This window comes from Mirounga angustirostris, unplaced genomic scaffold (genome assembly GCF_029215605.1).
Source record: "Mirounga angustirostris isolate CCGP_5_RB_7025 unplaced genomic scaffold, mMirAng1.0.hap1 SCAF_5, whole genome shotgun sequence".
NCBI classification, from domain to species: Eukaryota; Metazoa; Chordata; class Mammalia; order Carnivora; family Phocidae; genus Mirounga; species Mirounga angustirostris.
In genome coordinates, this window is record NW_026991713.1 from 42,521,300 (window position 1) to 42,536,821 (window position 15,522).

At 35.7% G+C, this 15,522-nt stretch overlaps 1 protein-coding gene across 1 annotated transcript in view; it reads left to right on the forward strand.

The window, feature by feature from the left end:
• The window catches only part of CAPS2 (calcyphosine 2), a 46,169-nt gene that overhangs the window by 21,513 nt on the left and 9,134 nt on the right, over window positions 1–15,522 (forward strand). Inside the window, exons 9-15 of the mRNA XM_045872947.3 lie at window positions 557–676; window positions 4,155–4,229; window positions 5,092–5,187; window positions 5,275–5,368; window positions 8,064–8,182; window positions 10,153–10,235; window positions 12,028–12,182. Of these exons, the coding sequence (XP_045728903.1) occupies window positions 557–676; window positions 4,155–4,229; window positions 5,092–5,187; window positions 5,275–5,368; window positions 8,064–8,182; window positions 10,153–10,235; window positions 12,028–12,182 (742 nt within the window). The remainder of the gene's footprint in view (window positions 1–556; window positions 677–4,154; window positions 4,230–5,091; window positions 5,188–5,274; window positions 5,369–8,063; window positions 8,183–10,152; window positions 10,236–12,027; window positions 12,183–15,522) is intronic.

Sequence of the window (15,522 nt, forward strand, 5' to 3'; positions counted from 1 at the left end):
TATGGTCTATAATGTAGTTTACCCAAGCCCTACATCATCTGTCCACCATTTGAACTTGGACTGCTTTTCCTACTTCTCTCTCTCTTGTCTATTCTGCTCCAGCCATTCAGCTTCCTTCCTGTTGTGAAACATACCAGGTTCACTCCTGTGTTAGGTGTTTTGCATTTATTTTCCCCACTGCTTGGAATGATTTTCCCCCAGAAATCCATATGGTTTCTTACTTACTTTGCTTCATGTCTTTATTCAGAAGTCACCAGCAGTGTCTCTTTGTTTAAAGAATAATAAGGGAGAGACATGGAGCTGAGTTGTCTCAAAATTTTCAATTTATATTTAGATAACACTTATAGAAAGAGAGATTGATAGGAATATTCACTTTTTTATGGCCAGAATTTTTTAATTATTAAATTTATTCATTCAGTATCTGGAAAATGTATAATTCTGACAGTAGTGTAAATTTGTATTTGTAGATGAGCTTTTCTAGCTGCTTATAAATATGTGAATGCTAGAATAGTGCATTATCATATTGAGTTGTCAGACTTTGTATTTTCCCATATAGGGCTGTAATCAGTGATCCAGAACAAAACCTAACCGCTGAGAGACAAGAAAGTGCTCGTATCTTTCCAGATTCAAAGATAGCACCTCTTCGATTTAGGAAAAGAACACTACATGAAACTAAGTAAGAAAATTGTACTTATATCAAATGAAGATATAGTATTTTATAAATGAATTAAAGAAGATGTACTTTTGTGTCTAACTGAAAAGATTTTTTTTGGCTCAGTTTTGCTTTTTTCTATATAAAGGGGAGTGGAGTTTTTGGAGTTCGGTTCCCACTTGTGCCACTTTAAGATATAGGGATAAACTTTGCCCTCCAGGTTTTTTATTAATAATTTAGGAATAAGAGTTATAACCTGGGAGATAATGTATGTGAAAATACAGAATATAGCAACTGAGACATTTATATATACTGAATATCATAATATATTCAAAATTATTATTGCTTACAAGTTATTATTATTATTATTATTATTATTATTATTATTATTATTATTTTGCCTTTTACTTTGTAGCTTATAAAATCTTTGGACTTTCACAGTTTTTGGGTGCAGTCGACTTAAATTTCTCAACTACTTCACTGGCAGTTGACAGCTAGCCTCAGCATTAAGAGACAAAGAAAATCCACCAGTTCGTGCAGCAGTTCTCTCATATTTTCAGACTGCTATAAATGCCAAGAAGTTCTTAGAACTGTTATTTTTTTGGTCTCATTCTTATTTTCTTGAAGGTCTATTTCCATACCTTTAAATATTCAAAGGAATCATGTATCAACTTCCTATGGTTGCTGTAACAAATTACTACAAACAATACTTTAAACAACACAAATTTATTTTCTTACAGTTCTGCAGGTCAGAAACCTAAAATCAAGGTGTTGGCAGGGATGCATTTCTTGTGGAGGCTTCAGGGGAGAATACATTTCCCTGTCTCTTTCAGCTTTTAGAGGCTTCCTTTATTCCTTGGCTCTGGCCTTCCTCCATGTTCAAAACCAGCTACAGTCAGTGTTTTATCACTCTGACCCTGGGATCATGACCTGAGCCAAAGCCAGACGCTTAACCGACTGAGCCACCCAGGCACCCCTCTGATACTCTTCTTCTGTAGTCAACATATCCCTCTGCTTTCTTCTTACAAAGACACCTGTGATTGCATTGAATCCAGCTGGATAATTCCAGATAATCTCATCTCAAGGTCTTGAATCATATATGCAAAGTCCCTTTTATTGTATCATGTAATTGTAACATATTTACATGTTCTGAGGTATAGAGTGTGAACAACTCTGGAGGGTCATCCTTTAGCTAACACATCTAAACTTCTCTTTTTTAAAGTAAGCTTTTACTGAAATAAAATATCTGTGCACAAAATGTACACATTTTAAGTGTACAGCATAGGAATTTCCACAGACTGGATAATGCTCATGTACCAAGTCCCTAGACCCAGAACTAGAGCATTCTTAGTGCCTCAGCAACTTGCCTGTGCTGCCTCCCAGTTACCACCCACGTCCTCTGCCGCCCCAGCTTAACCTCTCTGCCCTGATAGCATGGATGCTAACTGCCTTGTTGTAAACTTACTGAAATCACAAAATTTGGACTCTAGGTATCTGGCTTCTTTTTACTCAACGTGTTTGTGAGTTTATCCATGTTGTTATTTGTCGTTGTCTTTTATTCTCATTTCCATACAGTATTTCATGGTATTTAAATATACCACAGTTTATTCATAGCTGTTGATGGACATTTGGCCTTTTAAGAATGGTGCTTCCATGAACTTTGGTACATGTTTTTTGGTGAACGTATGTACTCATTTCTGCTTAATACATACTTAGAAGTGGAATCGCTGGACCATTTAGTGCACATATGTTCAGCTTTAAAAAATACTGCCACATAGTTTTTCAAAGGGGTTGCTGTAATTAGCATTCCCACCATGAGCAGTAAAATTCGTATTTTGGTCCTTACCTGCCCGATTCTTATTCCTGTATTGTTAAGAACTTGGGTAGAGAGAAGTGTTTGGTACTACTTACTGGATACCTAAAACGCTAACACAGAACTTTCCACTTGTAATATAAATGTCTTATTTACTTCTTTTATCTTTTCAAGGAGACTGTAGACTCTTTGAAGCTATTACTTCAACATATCACTGTTAAATTGAGTTCTATTCACCTTTGAGAAGCAATATAACGTAATGGTTATGAGCAAGGTTGGGCTCTGTCATGCACTAATTATATGACTCTGTAAAATTTATTTGTAAGATGGGATAATAGTACTTCATGGAATTATACTGCAAGCAATGAATGAACCAATGTGCATTTAAGTGATTTTAATAATGGCTGGTGTCTGGGGAGTTCTCAATAAATAGTAGCTGTTATTATTGCTGTTATTTTCTTGGCATTTAGAGTTTTTTCAGGCATGTAGTGAGCATTCAATAAACACATTAATACTAATGGATTAAATTGAATTGAGAAGACCAATCTATCATGGCTCCACTCTGTGTTCACAAACTCCTTTGGCCCATAGGCTCTTGTCTGTATCCTGCTTATTTTTCAGAGACCTTGATTTTATAGAGGTATTGCTTTTCAAGTTCCCAATGACCCATACCCTTTCTATTTACATTATTGCAGTTTCATTATACCTGCAGCTTTATTGGAGTGCCATAAAATTATTTAGGAAGGAGACTAAAGATACATCACCAAATCTTCAGATTTTTTATTATAAAGGAGTTTACTAGTAATAGGATGCTAAAGTGTGGACATTTGGGTTTTGTTTCATATTATTAAACAGAATTCTAGGACTAGCAATCTTTGTGAGATCATTTAGTGCCATCTGAAGGCCATAAAGATTACTCAGCTGATCAGAGGTCTTATAGCTAGACTTATTCAAGGCTGGAACCTCATCTGCACTTTTTCCACCATTCTGTTATTTTGGTAAGGTATGTTTTCAGCTACCCGTGACTGAAAATTTGACTGATAGTGACTTTAAAAAGTCAGGATTTATTTTCCTACAAAACCAGCTGCCTGGAGGTAGTGTTGGTTTTAGTTCAATGGTTCAGGGATGACACAGCCCTGGGCTGGCTTCCTCAAGATCTTGTTGGCCTTTCTGACATGGTTGCCTGATGGCTGCCGGGGCTCCTAGCATCACATCCCTGCCATGTTCAGAGACAGGAACTGTTCCCACGCCACTCTCCTTTCAGGACAAAAGAAAGTCTTTCCTCGAAGATTATTGGCAGAACTTTGTCCCTTAGTCACCTCTAATGGAAAGAGGCCAGAAAAGCAAATTAGATGATTGGAGGGAGGCAAAGGAGAACAGGGTTAGAAATGGCTGCCAGTAGCCCTGTGATAGGACCAGTTACAAGTGTGCTATTTACTTGTGTAGCACTTTGATACTATACCTTCTAACACAGAATGTATGTGTGTGTGTATTATACACTGTATCCAGGATTATTTCCTGAGTCTGCTTCAGTTAGCTAGCACTCTCAGAAAAAAAGAGGTTTATAACTTCATCTTCATTCTGTGCATTTCAACATATCAACATAACCGTTTTTGTACTTTATCTTTTACATCAACATCAAGTATAGGAAACTTGAAACTAATTATTGACAAATGTATTTCTTAACAGGATAAGAACCCATTCTACATTAACTGAAAATATGCTTTCTCATAAAGTACAATTTGATGGTAGGATCATATCAAGGTAATTGTGATTTTATTAAACTTTACTCCTATGATTATAAAACAATATTCTCTTCAAATAGAAATAACAATAATGAGATTAAATTTGTCACATTTAAATGTAAAATGTGAATTTAGAATGAATATTTTTAGGTAATATTAATGTTACAAAAATTATAGGAACTATGAACCAAAAATAAGACATTTTAATTAGAAGTTACTTAAAAAGTGATTTTAAAATGGCTTTCAAAAAGAAACTTAGAAGGGAATTTTATAAAGATACATAATATTACTAGAAGATGGTAAAGCATTTAAAAATTAAACTTTACGTAAGCTGCTGTCTTTGATTTTCTTTTAATGGCTTAACTTAATAGTAGATTATTGATAGATGCAGGACAGTGAGAAGGAAGATGATTCTCAAATCTGTTACCTCTGTCTTAGAAACTTCCAGTCATACACAATGCTGGTGTTCTTTGTGTATATTAAAGGTGAAGTGTGTTTTTAAAAATTATCAAGTTTGTTCAGTGATTTTAAACTTTCTATCACAAAGATAAGTGTCTATCCTTGAGTGGCTTTTTGCAAGGTCAACATTTTTTAAGGTCTTTCATTTAATCTTAAAAGTCTATGTCAAAATAGTAATCTACATTGTAATATATCTATATCCTATCAGTGTGATAGTGACCATAAAGCTTTTTTCTCCATCCAAATCTTACTTAAATTGACACTTCAGCAAGCCATGCCATGTTTCCCCATAGCTTCCCATAACCCTTGCTCATTGCTGCACATTCGAGTAATGCTATTCTTTGACATACACAATTCTGGTTTATTACTTAATTTGAAAATTACCCTATTTGAAAATTTTTAATATCATTCTGTTTTTCTAGAAATGGACATGATGCTTGCAGAGAGCTGGTTGGGTTCTTTTTTGCTCATGACCAGTCCCTAACAATTTATGAATATCGGCAATTTGGGAAAAACAGGTATGCCATAAAAATTGTTACAACTCTCAAGATGATTACTTCTGAGAGAAGCTGAATAACCTCACATTTTTGTCATTTAACTTCTAGAACAAATGTGCTTCCTTTTATTCAAAAAAACATTTATAGTCATCAGTGTGGACGAAGAAAAGGAAAACACTACCAACTTGGTGATTTTTATGTTGTAAGTGAAGTGTATATGTATGCAAATGTTTTAATGCCAGATGCTGAATTTTGTGGGATGGTGTGGGGGTAGAAGGAATAGGGTTTCTAGTTTTCAATTTATTATCTCTACTCCTTATCAAGCAGGGGCTAATGGTTGATCTTTCCCCGGGAGGTTCTGCCTCTCAGGTCCAGATCCCAGTGGTCTGAATGTAAGCATATAGCATTTATTCCTTGTAACACTCTATCCCTCCCTCACAAATCTGCAATATAAGTTTGGGAGAGCTTGTCTCTTGGTACTTTTGAAGACCCTACAAGGCTGTACCACTGGGTAAGTGGCTACTTCAATAGTCCCAGGAGTAATGGTCCACGTCATGCAGGCCTATCTCCTGTAGATGCATGTTCTTCTCTATATGAAGGGATACTTGGCCTTTGGAGCTATCACATATCTGATATTTAGCTTCTCCGCCTTGTGATTTCCCCACCTTACACAACTCCTGACTTATGGAGTATAACAAAGATTCCCTAGAATGGGTCGATCATAGGTAATATTACAATTTTGTATAGTGCTCTTAAATTTTAAATTATTATGTTCACATTATCTCATGAGTAAAATTTAGCACTGTCCACATTGACCATCCACATAACAAATATCTACTCATAGGCTAAGCATTTGGAGATAGAACAGTGAATAAGTTAAATCAATTCCCTATTTGCATGGAGCTTACGGTCTGATGGGAAATACAGTCAAATAGGAGGGCCACATCAGAGGGGCAATGATTCAGTTTTGTTGGGTCAAAGAAGGCTTCCTGGAGACAGTGCCGTCTAATATGGATCTAGAAAAGGCTGGGATAGATAGACAGGAGAGGATAGTTGAAAAGGCTTCTAGGAGGAGGAGACAGCTTACGCAAAGAACAAGCATTAAAGAGCATGGCTTATTTGGAGAACTGGAAGTCGTTCAGTCTGGCTGAAATTTAGTTCAAGGTGGGAGTTGGCAAGAGATGAGTCAGAGCTTATTAAGAGTAGCCTTATATTAAAGAGTTACCTAGAATGTATTGGGGAATCATTGAAAGATGAGAGGGGGATGGAATGAGGGGAGCTGACATTATCAGGTTTGTGATTTAGAAAGAAAGATCTCTCTTGTTACAATATGGGGAATGGATCAAAGACTAGGAGAAAGAACCAGATTGGATTGAATTCTATTAATTAGGAAGGAGGTTATAGCAACCTAAATTAGGCAAGTGGCTGTGGCTATGAAGCTAATTAGAAGAAAATTTTAAAGTCTTCAGGAGGCAGAATCAATAGGATATCGTGACTGGTTATGTGAGGAGTTGGGGATGAAGAAGAACTTTACATCTTAGCCTTGGATTAAATACACTAGACTAGTCACTCTAGCCTGCCTCTCGAGAGCTAGAGAAAATCAGCTCCAAATCCCATTTCACATACCTGTATACAGAATGTTTAATGTCTGTCCCAACATTCAAGTTACCTCTAGGTCTGAACTGCTGCTCCAGAAATTTAGTGTATTTTATGATTTATTCTTACTATCCTGTTCTATATTTGCCGTGGTATAGGTCCTCCTCTCCGTTTTCTGACTCCTACCATCTCTTGCTCTTCCCACAATCTTTCATTTCTTTATGCAGAAATACTCGGCTTATTTTTCTTTTTTGTGGAGGTGGGGGCGGGTCTTGTCTGCCTTCCAGGTGTTACTCTGGAACTTACCTTTTCACTTCTGTATGCCCCACGAAGGTGTTTCCCAGACACTCCCTAAAAGGACCTTTAGGTCAGCTGTTCAGATAATAGTCCTGTAAACGTGCGCATGTGCCCACAGACGTGCATGCATAAAAGTGCACCCACACGTTCACTCACAAGCATGCATCTATTGCTTTGGATGCATGACTCAGAACTCATAGATAGACCTTATGCACACAGAGCTGTATACATACGTAGGCTCATATGCATTACACTGCTACACCTATCACAGCCTCTTTAATTGCTTCAAATAGTCATTTCAAGAGAATTGATAGACATTTTAAAGAATGGAGAGAGTACTGTACTTACGTTTTTTAACTAAATGCTCCAGGAAAAAGGAGAGGAAAGAAATCTCTCCCCTTATTTTCAAGAGAGATAATTAAGCCCCTTATTTTACATTTGTGTCTGTTCATATTTGGCCAGACTTATTTGAGCAACTCTAGGGATTTTTGATAGGAATGTTTTCACCAAAGCCTTGCTGCTCCAATTAGGTTACAGTTCGTTTTACATTTATGTGATGTTTGTTGTCGAAAGACCAGGTGCAAGAGGGTGATGAATCTATTAGGTCATCAATTTGCAGTATATCTTTCTGTAAATCAATAGGTCTGTTTCTGGATTTAAGGATGTCATAATTTCAATTAAAATTACTTGTCCTTTCTTCCTCTGACTCCTAAAAAATTGGAGTTCTTATTTTTTCACATCAATTGTTAAATCTAAGATTGTTCTAATTGAGAGATTGATTGGGAAATTATTTCCTTTATTTTCCAATATTATTAGCTGAAGCCTGTGTGGTTTCTAAATATTCTCTGAATATACTTTTTTTTATCAGTATAAAAGTATACCGTGTCAAACATAATGAGAATTGAATATTTAAATTTAAATTGAATATTTAAAATTAGTGTTCATTGTATTTTACTTCTTATATACTTTCTAGCTTTAAAGAATTCATCTGTTAATTTCTTTAGGGTGCAAACTTGACATTTTTGAGTTCTGATCATCCCAGACTTCCAGAAAGCATAAAAGAAAACACATTACTTATACTTCGGATCACTAATATTGATCAGATAGCTTTGGATTCTCTCAAGTAAGTCAAATATGAAAACACTATTTTTTATTATCATAAAATGACCTTCTATCCTAAAGCATTTTGACTTTAGTAAACTTTATATTTTTGAAAAACAAAGCATAGCTATATTTGTCTACTTCATGGGCTATATTGTACTCAAATACACTTTATGTGTAGGAATAGTTAAATAAAGATCAAAAGTATTCCATTTTATGTTAAAGGTACCTTATTAATTTGCCATGCTATAACACTTCTATTTTACCAAATGCCACCAAAGCAGTCAATTTTAAAAGGTAAGCTTATAGTACAATATTATAACATTTCCCACATTTTTAGTGTAATGCTTTTTTTTTTTTTAGCACTAAAAAATGTCTTGGGTCTCACATAATTATAGTATTCATTGATTGATGATTTCCATAATGAAAAAATAATGCTATGGATCAAAAAGTGGTTTTATTTTTATTTATTTATTTTTTTAAGATTTTATTTATTTATTTGAGAGAGAGACTGAGATAGAGAGAGCATGAGAGGGGGGAGGGTCAGAGGGAGAAGCAGATCCCCCGCTGAGCAGGGAGCCCGATGCGGGACTCGATCCCGGGACTCCAGGATCATGACCTGAGCCGAAGGCAGTTGCTTAACCAACTGAGCCACCCAGGCGCCCAGTGTTTTTTTTTTTTAATTTTTATTTTTTAGAGAGAGAGAGAGAGCAAGCACGGGGTTGGGGGAGAGAAGGTCAGAGGAAGAGGGAAAGAGAGAATCTTAAGCAGGCTCCGCGCTCACCAGCATAGAGCTCAATGTGGGGCTTCATTCTCAGGACCCTGAGATCATGACCTGTGCCAAATTCAAGAGTTGGACGCTTAACCGACTGAGCCACCCAGGCGTCCCTCAAAAAGTGCTTTTAAATGAATTTGAGTTTTTATAGTCATAGAATAGATATTATATAAAACGTATTATTTATATATATTTTATTATATATAATATATATGTATGAACATGTCAGTTGCAATATATGTTATTTGTATATATTTTATAATATATGTACTCTGTGATTTAAAAAATTCAAATTCATTTAAAAATGCTTTGATTCATAGCATTCATAGCATTATATATAAATAATATATATTTTATATATATTCATATTTATATATGAATTATGTAAGTAAAATGTAACAAACATAATCACATATAATCAATAAAATATATATTTTTTATTTATTTTTATTTTTTTTAAAGATTTTATTTATTTATTTGACAGAGAGAGAGAATGAGAGAGGGAACACAAGCAGGGGGAGTGGGAGAGGGAGAAGCAGGCTTTCCTCGGAGCAAGGAGCCTGATGTGGGGCCCGATCCCAGGACCCTGGGATCATGACCTGAGCCCAGGGCTGATGCCTAATGACTGAGCCACCCATATATATATAGATATATAGATATATAGATATATATTTTCATATATATACTTATATATATGTTTTTAAATCACAGAATATGTGTATATATATGCTATTCTTGCTGAGTGTTTCTTGGTGCTGTATGCATTTCAAAATGACAATAATTGGTGTACTGTATGTGCATTAGAGGCCACATCCCATAAATTGGCTAAAGGAAGTCTGTTTCTTTGTCATTTACCGTATGTCTCAAATGAATGCAGTTTTTTTGGTTTTTTAAAATAACGTTTTTACATTCTGTACTTTCAAAGTTAAAACTGCTTTTAAATTTTATAGCTTTAATTATTCTAAAAGAACATTGAAATAGCTACAAAATGAATGTAATGTTGAAGGTAGTTCTTGCAAGGTTTAAGGATTTTAGCTCTTGATTTAGCATATTTAATTTTTCTGGGAATTACAGCAGCAAGCGAAGCTGGGCCTTGAGAAATCTCTAAGCACTCTTCCAACTCTGAGAGTTTCTTTGAGTTCAGAATGGGGAAGAGCTTAGAGTTTCCATACTCAAGATTGCAAAACAATATATTTTTATCACTGTGAACATATCAGTTACAGAACTGATTCTGTGGAACATGAGGATGATACAACCAGTCAAGAAACCAATGATAGGCTTGTCTTAAAGGCCATTCAAGGTATGTATCATTACTATTGTCTCAAGTAGTTTTAATTTTCAACAATTTTCTTTGCAAGCAGTAAAGCAGTATTTTCCGGACATTTCTTAGTTTTACAAAAAAGGCACTTGATTTATATTCCTTTTTTCTTCTTCTTTATGAATTTATACATTTAAAAATATCTTTATAAAGCAGATGGATTTGAAAAAAGACAAAAATATTTTTAGGATTTCTTCCACTTTAGTGATCTTGTTTAACTAGTATTGTATGAATTATGAATTTAAGAATTTTAGAAAGTACTAGATAGTATGGGTTTTCTGCATGAAATGAATAAAATGTAAGTGATTTTTGTAATATAATACTTGTCTTATCCATGAGATGATATCCCGAAGCGATTTATGACAGCCTCCTGTAAAAGAAAAAAATGCTAGCCTGGGAGCCAGGTTGATGTTTGGACTCAGCCATTTAATAGACATGTTACACTGTGTAAATCTCTTGCACCTCTTTCTTCATCTCTAAAATGGGGATAACCTGTTTTATTAACTTTCCAGAGTTATTGTGGTAATAAATGAAATATATGAGGCTTCGGATATGAAAACATGTTACAGATTTTGTTTCTAGAGTCCAGTCTTATAACCACCCAAGTATATGAGGCTCAAATAGACAGTTCCTTTGATGACTCTCATGGTCAAGAAGGAGGAAGACATTAAACAAGTAATCAGAGAAATCAACTTATCATTTATAAGGTTTGATAATTCCTGATTTGTCATTTAAAAATGATATGAGAGTAAGAAGGCTAGAAACAGATTTAAAAGTTGTCTGGGATTGGGGTTTGAATGCTCCCAATATTCTTGATGTCATTGTTAGTAAATCATTTTCTCTGTTCTGTCATGGTCAGCCCCATATTTGTCACTGTTGAATCCAGTGACCTTTGTTCCTTATTATATTTAATAACTGCTTTAGTAAAGTTAACTATATTTTCTTTTTTTTTTTTTTAAAGATTTTATTTACTTATTTGACAGAGAGAGACACAGCGAGAGAGGGAACACAAGCAGGGGGAGTGGGAGAGGGAGAAGCAGGCTCCCCGCCGAGCAGGGAGCCCGAGGTGGGACTCGATCCCAGGACCCTGGGATCATGACCTGAGCCGAAGGCAGTCGCTCAACCGACTGAGCCACCCAGGCGCCCAAGTTAACTATATTTTCTTAAGTAAAGATGACACAAACTGTGTTAAGTGTAATTACTGACCTGCAAAGAGAATGCTAGAAGCTTGAGAATATAACTAAAAATTCCTAAAAGAAAGGGCTGCTTTAAACGTGTAAGTATAAGATAGCACTGCAAAGCCTTGATGCTGTTCAATATGTAAGTTACAATTTGAAGATTTCAAATATTTTAGAAATTTTGAACTCATTTTTGAGTGACTTGCCTCGCATCAATTTTATAATTGTAGCAAAGAGGAAAGAGATTAAAGATGTGAGATCATTAGATGAAGAGGAAGCCTGGAAAGTAAAAACTAAGATTTTATTTGTAACATGTAGATTATTTTCATGCTGATAAAGTGATCCCTTATTTTTCTATGTAACACTTTCTCCACACAGTGGTGCTATAGTTCTAGTATATTTACGTGTGATTTTGTATGTAACACTCTTTACTAAAGGCATTCTATTTTTCAAAATCTTTTGTCAGTCCTCCATACCATCTAGTTGCATATTCACATCCCTTATACCGCTTAGATCAACTTCAATTTTTCCTACAAGAGAATTGATACATTTGTGTATAGGAACAATTGGTTTCCATTTCTCTTCTTCCTAAACAGATGTGCTAAAAGAACAGCTACACAAAAGGGGTGTTCGTATTTTGACTGGATTGGGAAAATATCTTCAACAATTGGACAAGGAAGGAAATGGACTTTTAGATAAGGCAGATCTTAAGCAAACTCTACAAGTGTTTCACTTAGAACTGTCTGAAAATGTAGGTACTGCGAAGAATGACATAATATTCTTAAGTGGTATTATTAACTTTTCTATTGAGATTTTAGTAGTTCATGTGTCTCTTTTTTTAAAAAGATTATTTCTTTCTTTCTTTCTTTCTTTCTTTCTTTCTTTCTTTATTTATAGCATGAGTGGGGGAAGGGGCAGAGAGACAGGGAGAGAGAGAATCTCAGGCAGAGTCCACGCTGAGTGCTGAGCCCCTGAGATCATGACCTGAGCCCAAATCAAGAGTCGGACGCTTAACCGACTGAGCCACCAAGGTGCCCCCATGTGTCTCTTTCTTTTTGCTTCATAATCAGTGTTAGCCATCAGGCGACAAGTCCTGTTAAATTTTAAAATTTCAATATTCATTCCTCCCTCATGTATTTAATAAGAACCTAATAAGTAGGCATTGTTCTAAGCTCTGAGAAGGCATACTCTATACTCTTAAGGTCTTCATAATCAGAGGAAAAGAAAGATGAAGGATTACAGAAGACTATATGTGTTAAATGGAGAATGCTTTCAGAACACATGGGATCAATTCCAGGCCAGGTTATGGGGAAGAAGAGAGAAGATCATAGCATTCCTGGAGGAGGGTATATAGCTGAGCTGAGTTCTGAAGGATGAGGAGGAGTTAAACAGGCAAGAGGGGAGGGAGAATGTGGGTCAGACAATGACTACTTCACACAAAGGAGAAGCACATGTGAAGGCATGAAGGGGAGGGGGGCGTGTAGCCTGTTCTAAGAATTGCAGAAGGTCAAAACCGAACCCCTGCCCCCCATTAAGCAACCAAAGCTTTTACACATCCTGTTCCCTGTGCTGTGAGCAATCTTTTTTTTTTTTTTTTTTAAGATATTTTATTTTTTATTTGACAGAGAGAGAGAGAGTAGGAGCAGGGGGAGTGGCAGGCAGAGGGAGAGGGAGAAGCAGACTCCCTGCTCAGCAGGGAGCCCGATATATGGGGCTCAATCCCAGGACCCCGGGATCATGACCTGAGCTGAAGGCAGACACTTAACGACTGTGCCCCTGCTGTGAGCAATCTTCCACTGGACCTTTGCATGGCTGGATTTTCCATCCTTTAGGCTTTCTCTATGGGGAGCACTACACTGACACCTCTGTCTAAGGGAGTACCCCATCTGATCCCTGGTCCTCTGTATACCATTTACCATTTTATTTTCTTCATACCACTTTGCAAGTATTTTCTGGCTTTTCTGGCAAGTAGAGTTTTAGTTCCATCAGGGCAGGGACCAAGGTGCTTCTGGTTTCCTGCTGTGTCTAACACCTCGAATGGAACCTTGCATATGGCAAGTGCTGAAGAAACAGCCTCAGTTTACATGGATAGATGTATGGAAGGAAGGAAAAGAGAAGAATGGAGAGAAATAAGCCTGGTGGGGTCCATTACCTTAAAGCCTTGCATGCTATGCTAAGAAGTTTGGGTTTTATTCTAAAAGTAAATTTGAAACATGTCTACCTCAAGGGTTTCAGATCAGAGATTCTCTTGAATTGTTCTCTCTTGCTTCAAATGGTCTTCTCACAAGACAGTGTATTTTGTGGGAGGAACACTGAGAATTGAATTTATGAGATACAGATTCAAGTTCTAGACTTACTACTTCAATGGTGTGATCTTACACAGGTCTCTTAACTTTTTTGATTGAAAGGCTCTGCCTGGGCAATCCACAGATAATACCTATGGTCGGAGTTACTTTGAACGTCAGATGAGAAAATTACACAGCAATATGCCTTTTCAACTAAAATTCTGTGCCAGTGTGGTGTTGTTTATCATTGTTGTGACATACCTGTCCTTTGTGTTTTTTACCAAGTTTAACTTTGTGGCCTGCACTTAGTGACACATACTAGGGTTCTTCTAACTTTATCTCTTCCTCTCAATAATAATAATAATAGTAAAAACAGCAATAGAAAATTAGAAAGCCTTGGTGTGTTTATCCACAGTCATACAGGTAATTAATAACTGAGTTAGACCTAGAGCCCAGATAGTCTAGGTCAGCCTAGTATTCTTTCTGCATCAACCAGTACTTCTCTTTTTGGTTGATTTGCTAAATTTTTGTCACTGGAGTCAGAAATGAAAACTAAAATAATTATATAAGACTTCTAACATAGGGAGAACATGTATTATGAAAACACAAGTAAGCTTCCCTTTTTCCCATTTTAAAAATAATATTCCCTCCTTTTGCCCCTATAATATCACTAGAGACTGCCCATGCAATGATAAGCAAAAATAAGAACTCAAAAATCACCAATCTGGGTCTAATTGTGGAACTAGTTTGGGGAAAGCATAGTCATTCTCCTTAATTTGAAATTTAAAATAATTGATATGCACCATAAGTAGCCTAATTTATTAGAGATACTATCAATAAATTAAAGCTCAGGTTTTTTTCCAACTGAATTATCATTTTCCATTCTGTACCATATCTTAGAAAGAAAGACTTATATAAATTTGTTGCTACTTTTGGTAAATTATTCCATTTTTGAAAATTATTTCTTTTAAGCTTCAAGCATATCTTTTAATTCTAGTATTCCATGAGTTGGGCATGCAAATTCATCTTTTATCTGTATTATGTATGATTTTAAAGGTCAAGCTCATTTTTAAATTTAAGAGCACATTTTACAGACACTTAAAGTTGGTCATGTACTGGGCATTATGACAGACAAATTAGGGGTTATTGAAAATTGGGGGGCAGCAGGGCATCTTGAGATTGAATTTTTCTTATTAAAATTTTAATTGAAAAAGGAGGAAGTAGAAGAGAACTTTTTTGAGTCCCATTGTTTGTCAGTCACCTTGCTAGATAGCTTATTTACAGTCTCATTTAAAGCTAACAACTTGACTGAAACTTTGAAAATATATTTATTTACCGGAGTTTAAGAAAACTCCATCTGTATTTTTGTTGTTGTTGTTAGGAACTCTGTGAATAGAACATTCTATTAAATTGTGTATTTGCAAAGAAGTAGGTGGCAATGGTAAAATGAACAAACTGGCATAAGGATTTACTCAAAATAACACCTTTCAGTGTGAATTGTGGAATAATATTGGAGCCATTCAGATCCTCTGTACTTTGAAACATGACAACCAGCAGAAATACTCTTAGTGGCCCTAATGCCATTGGAATCACTGTAGAACCTGAAGTGAATTTTTAATTGTCACGTTTATAATACATTAAAAATAATTAAATGTTCAAATTCAAGTAGGTGGTGAGCATTTTTGTATAGAAAGGAATCAAACTTAAAATAAGAATTTGTGACACTGGCACTCCTAAATGACCCTGAACATTACAGAACTGTCCACCACAGAGTTCCTTTAAATAGTTTTCTTACTGCCTTTGTTT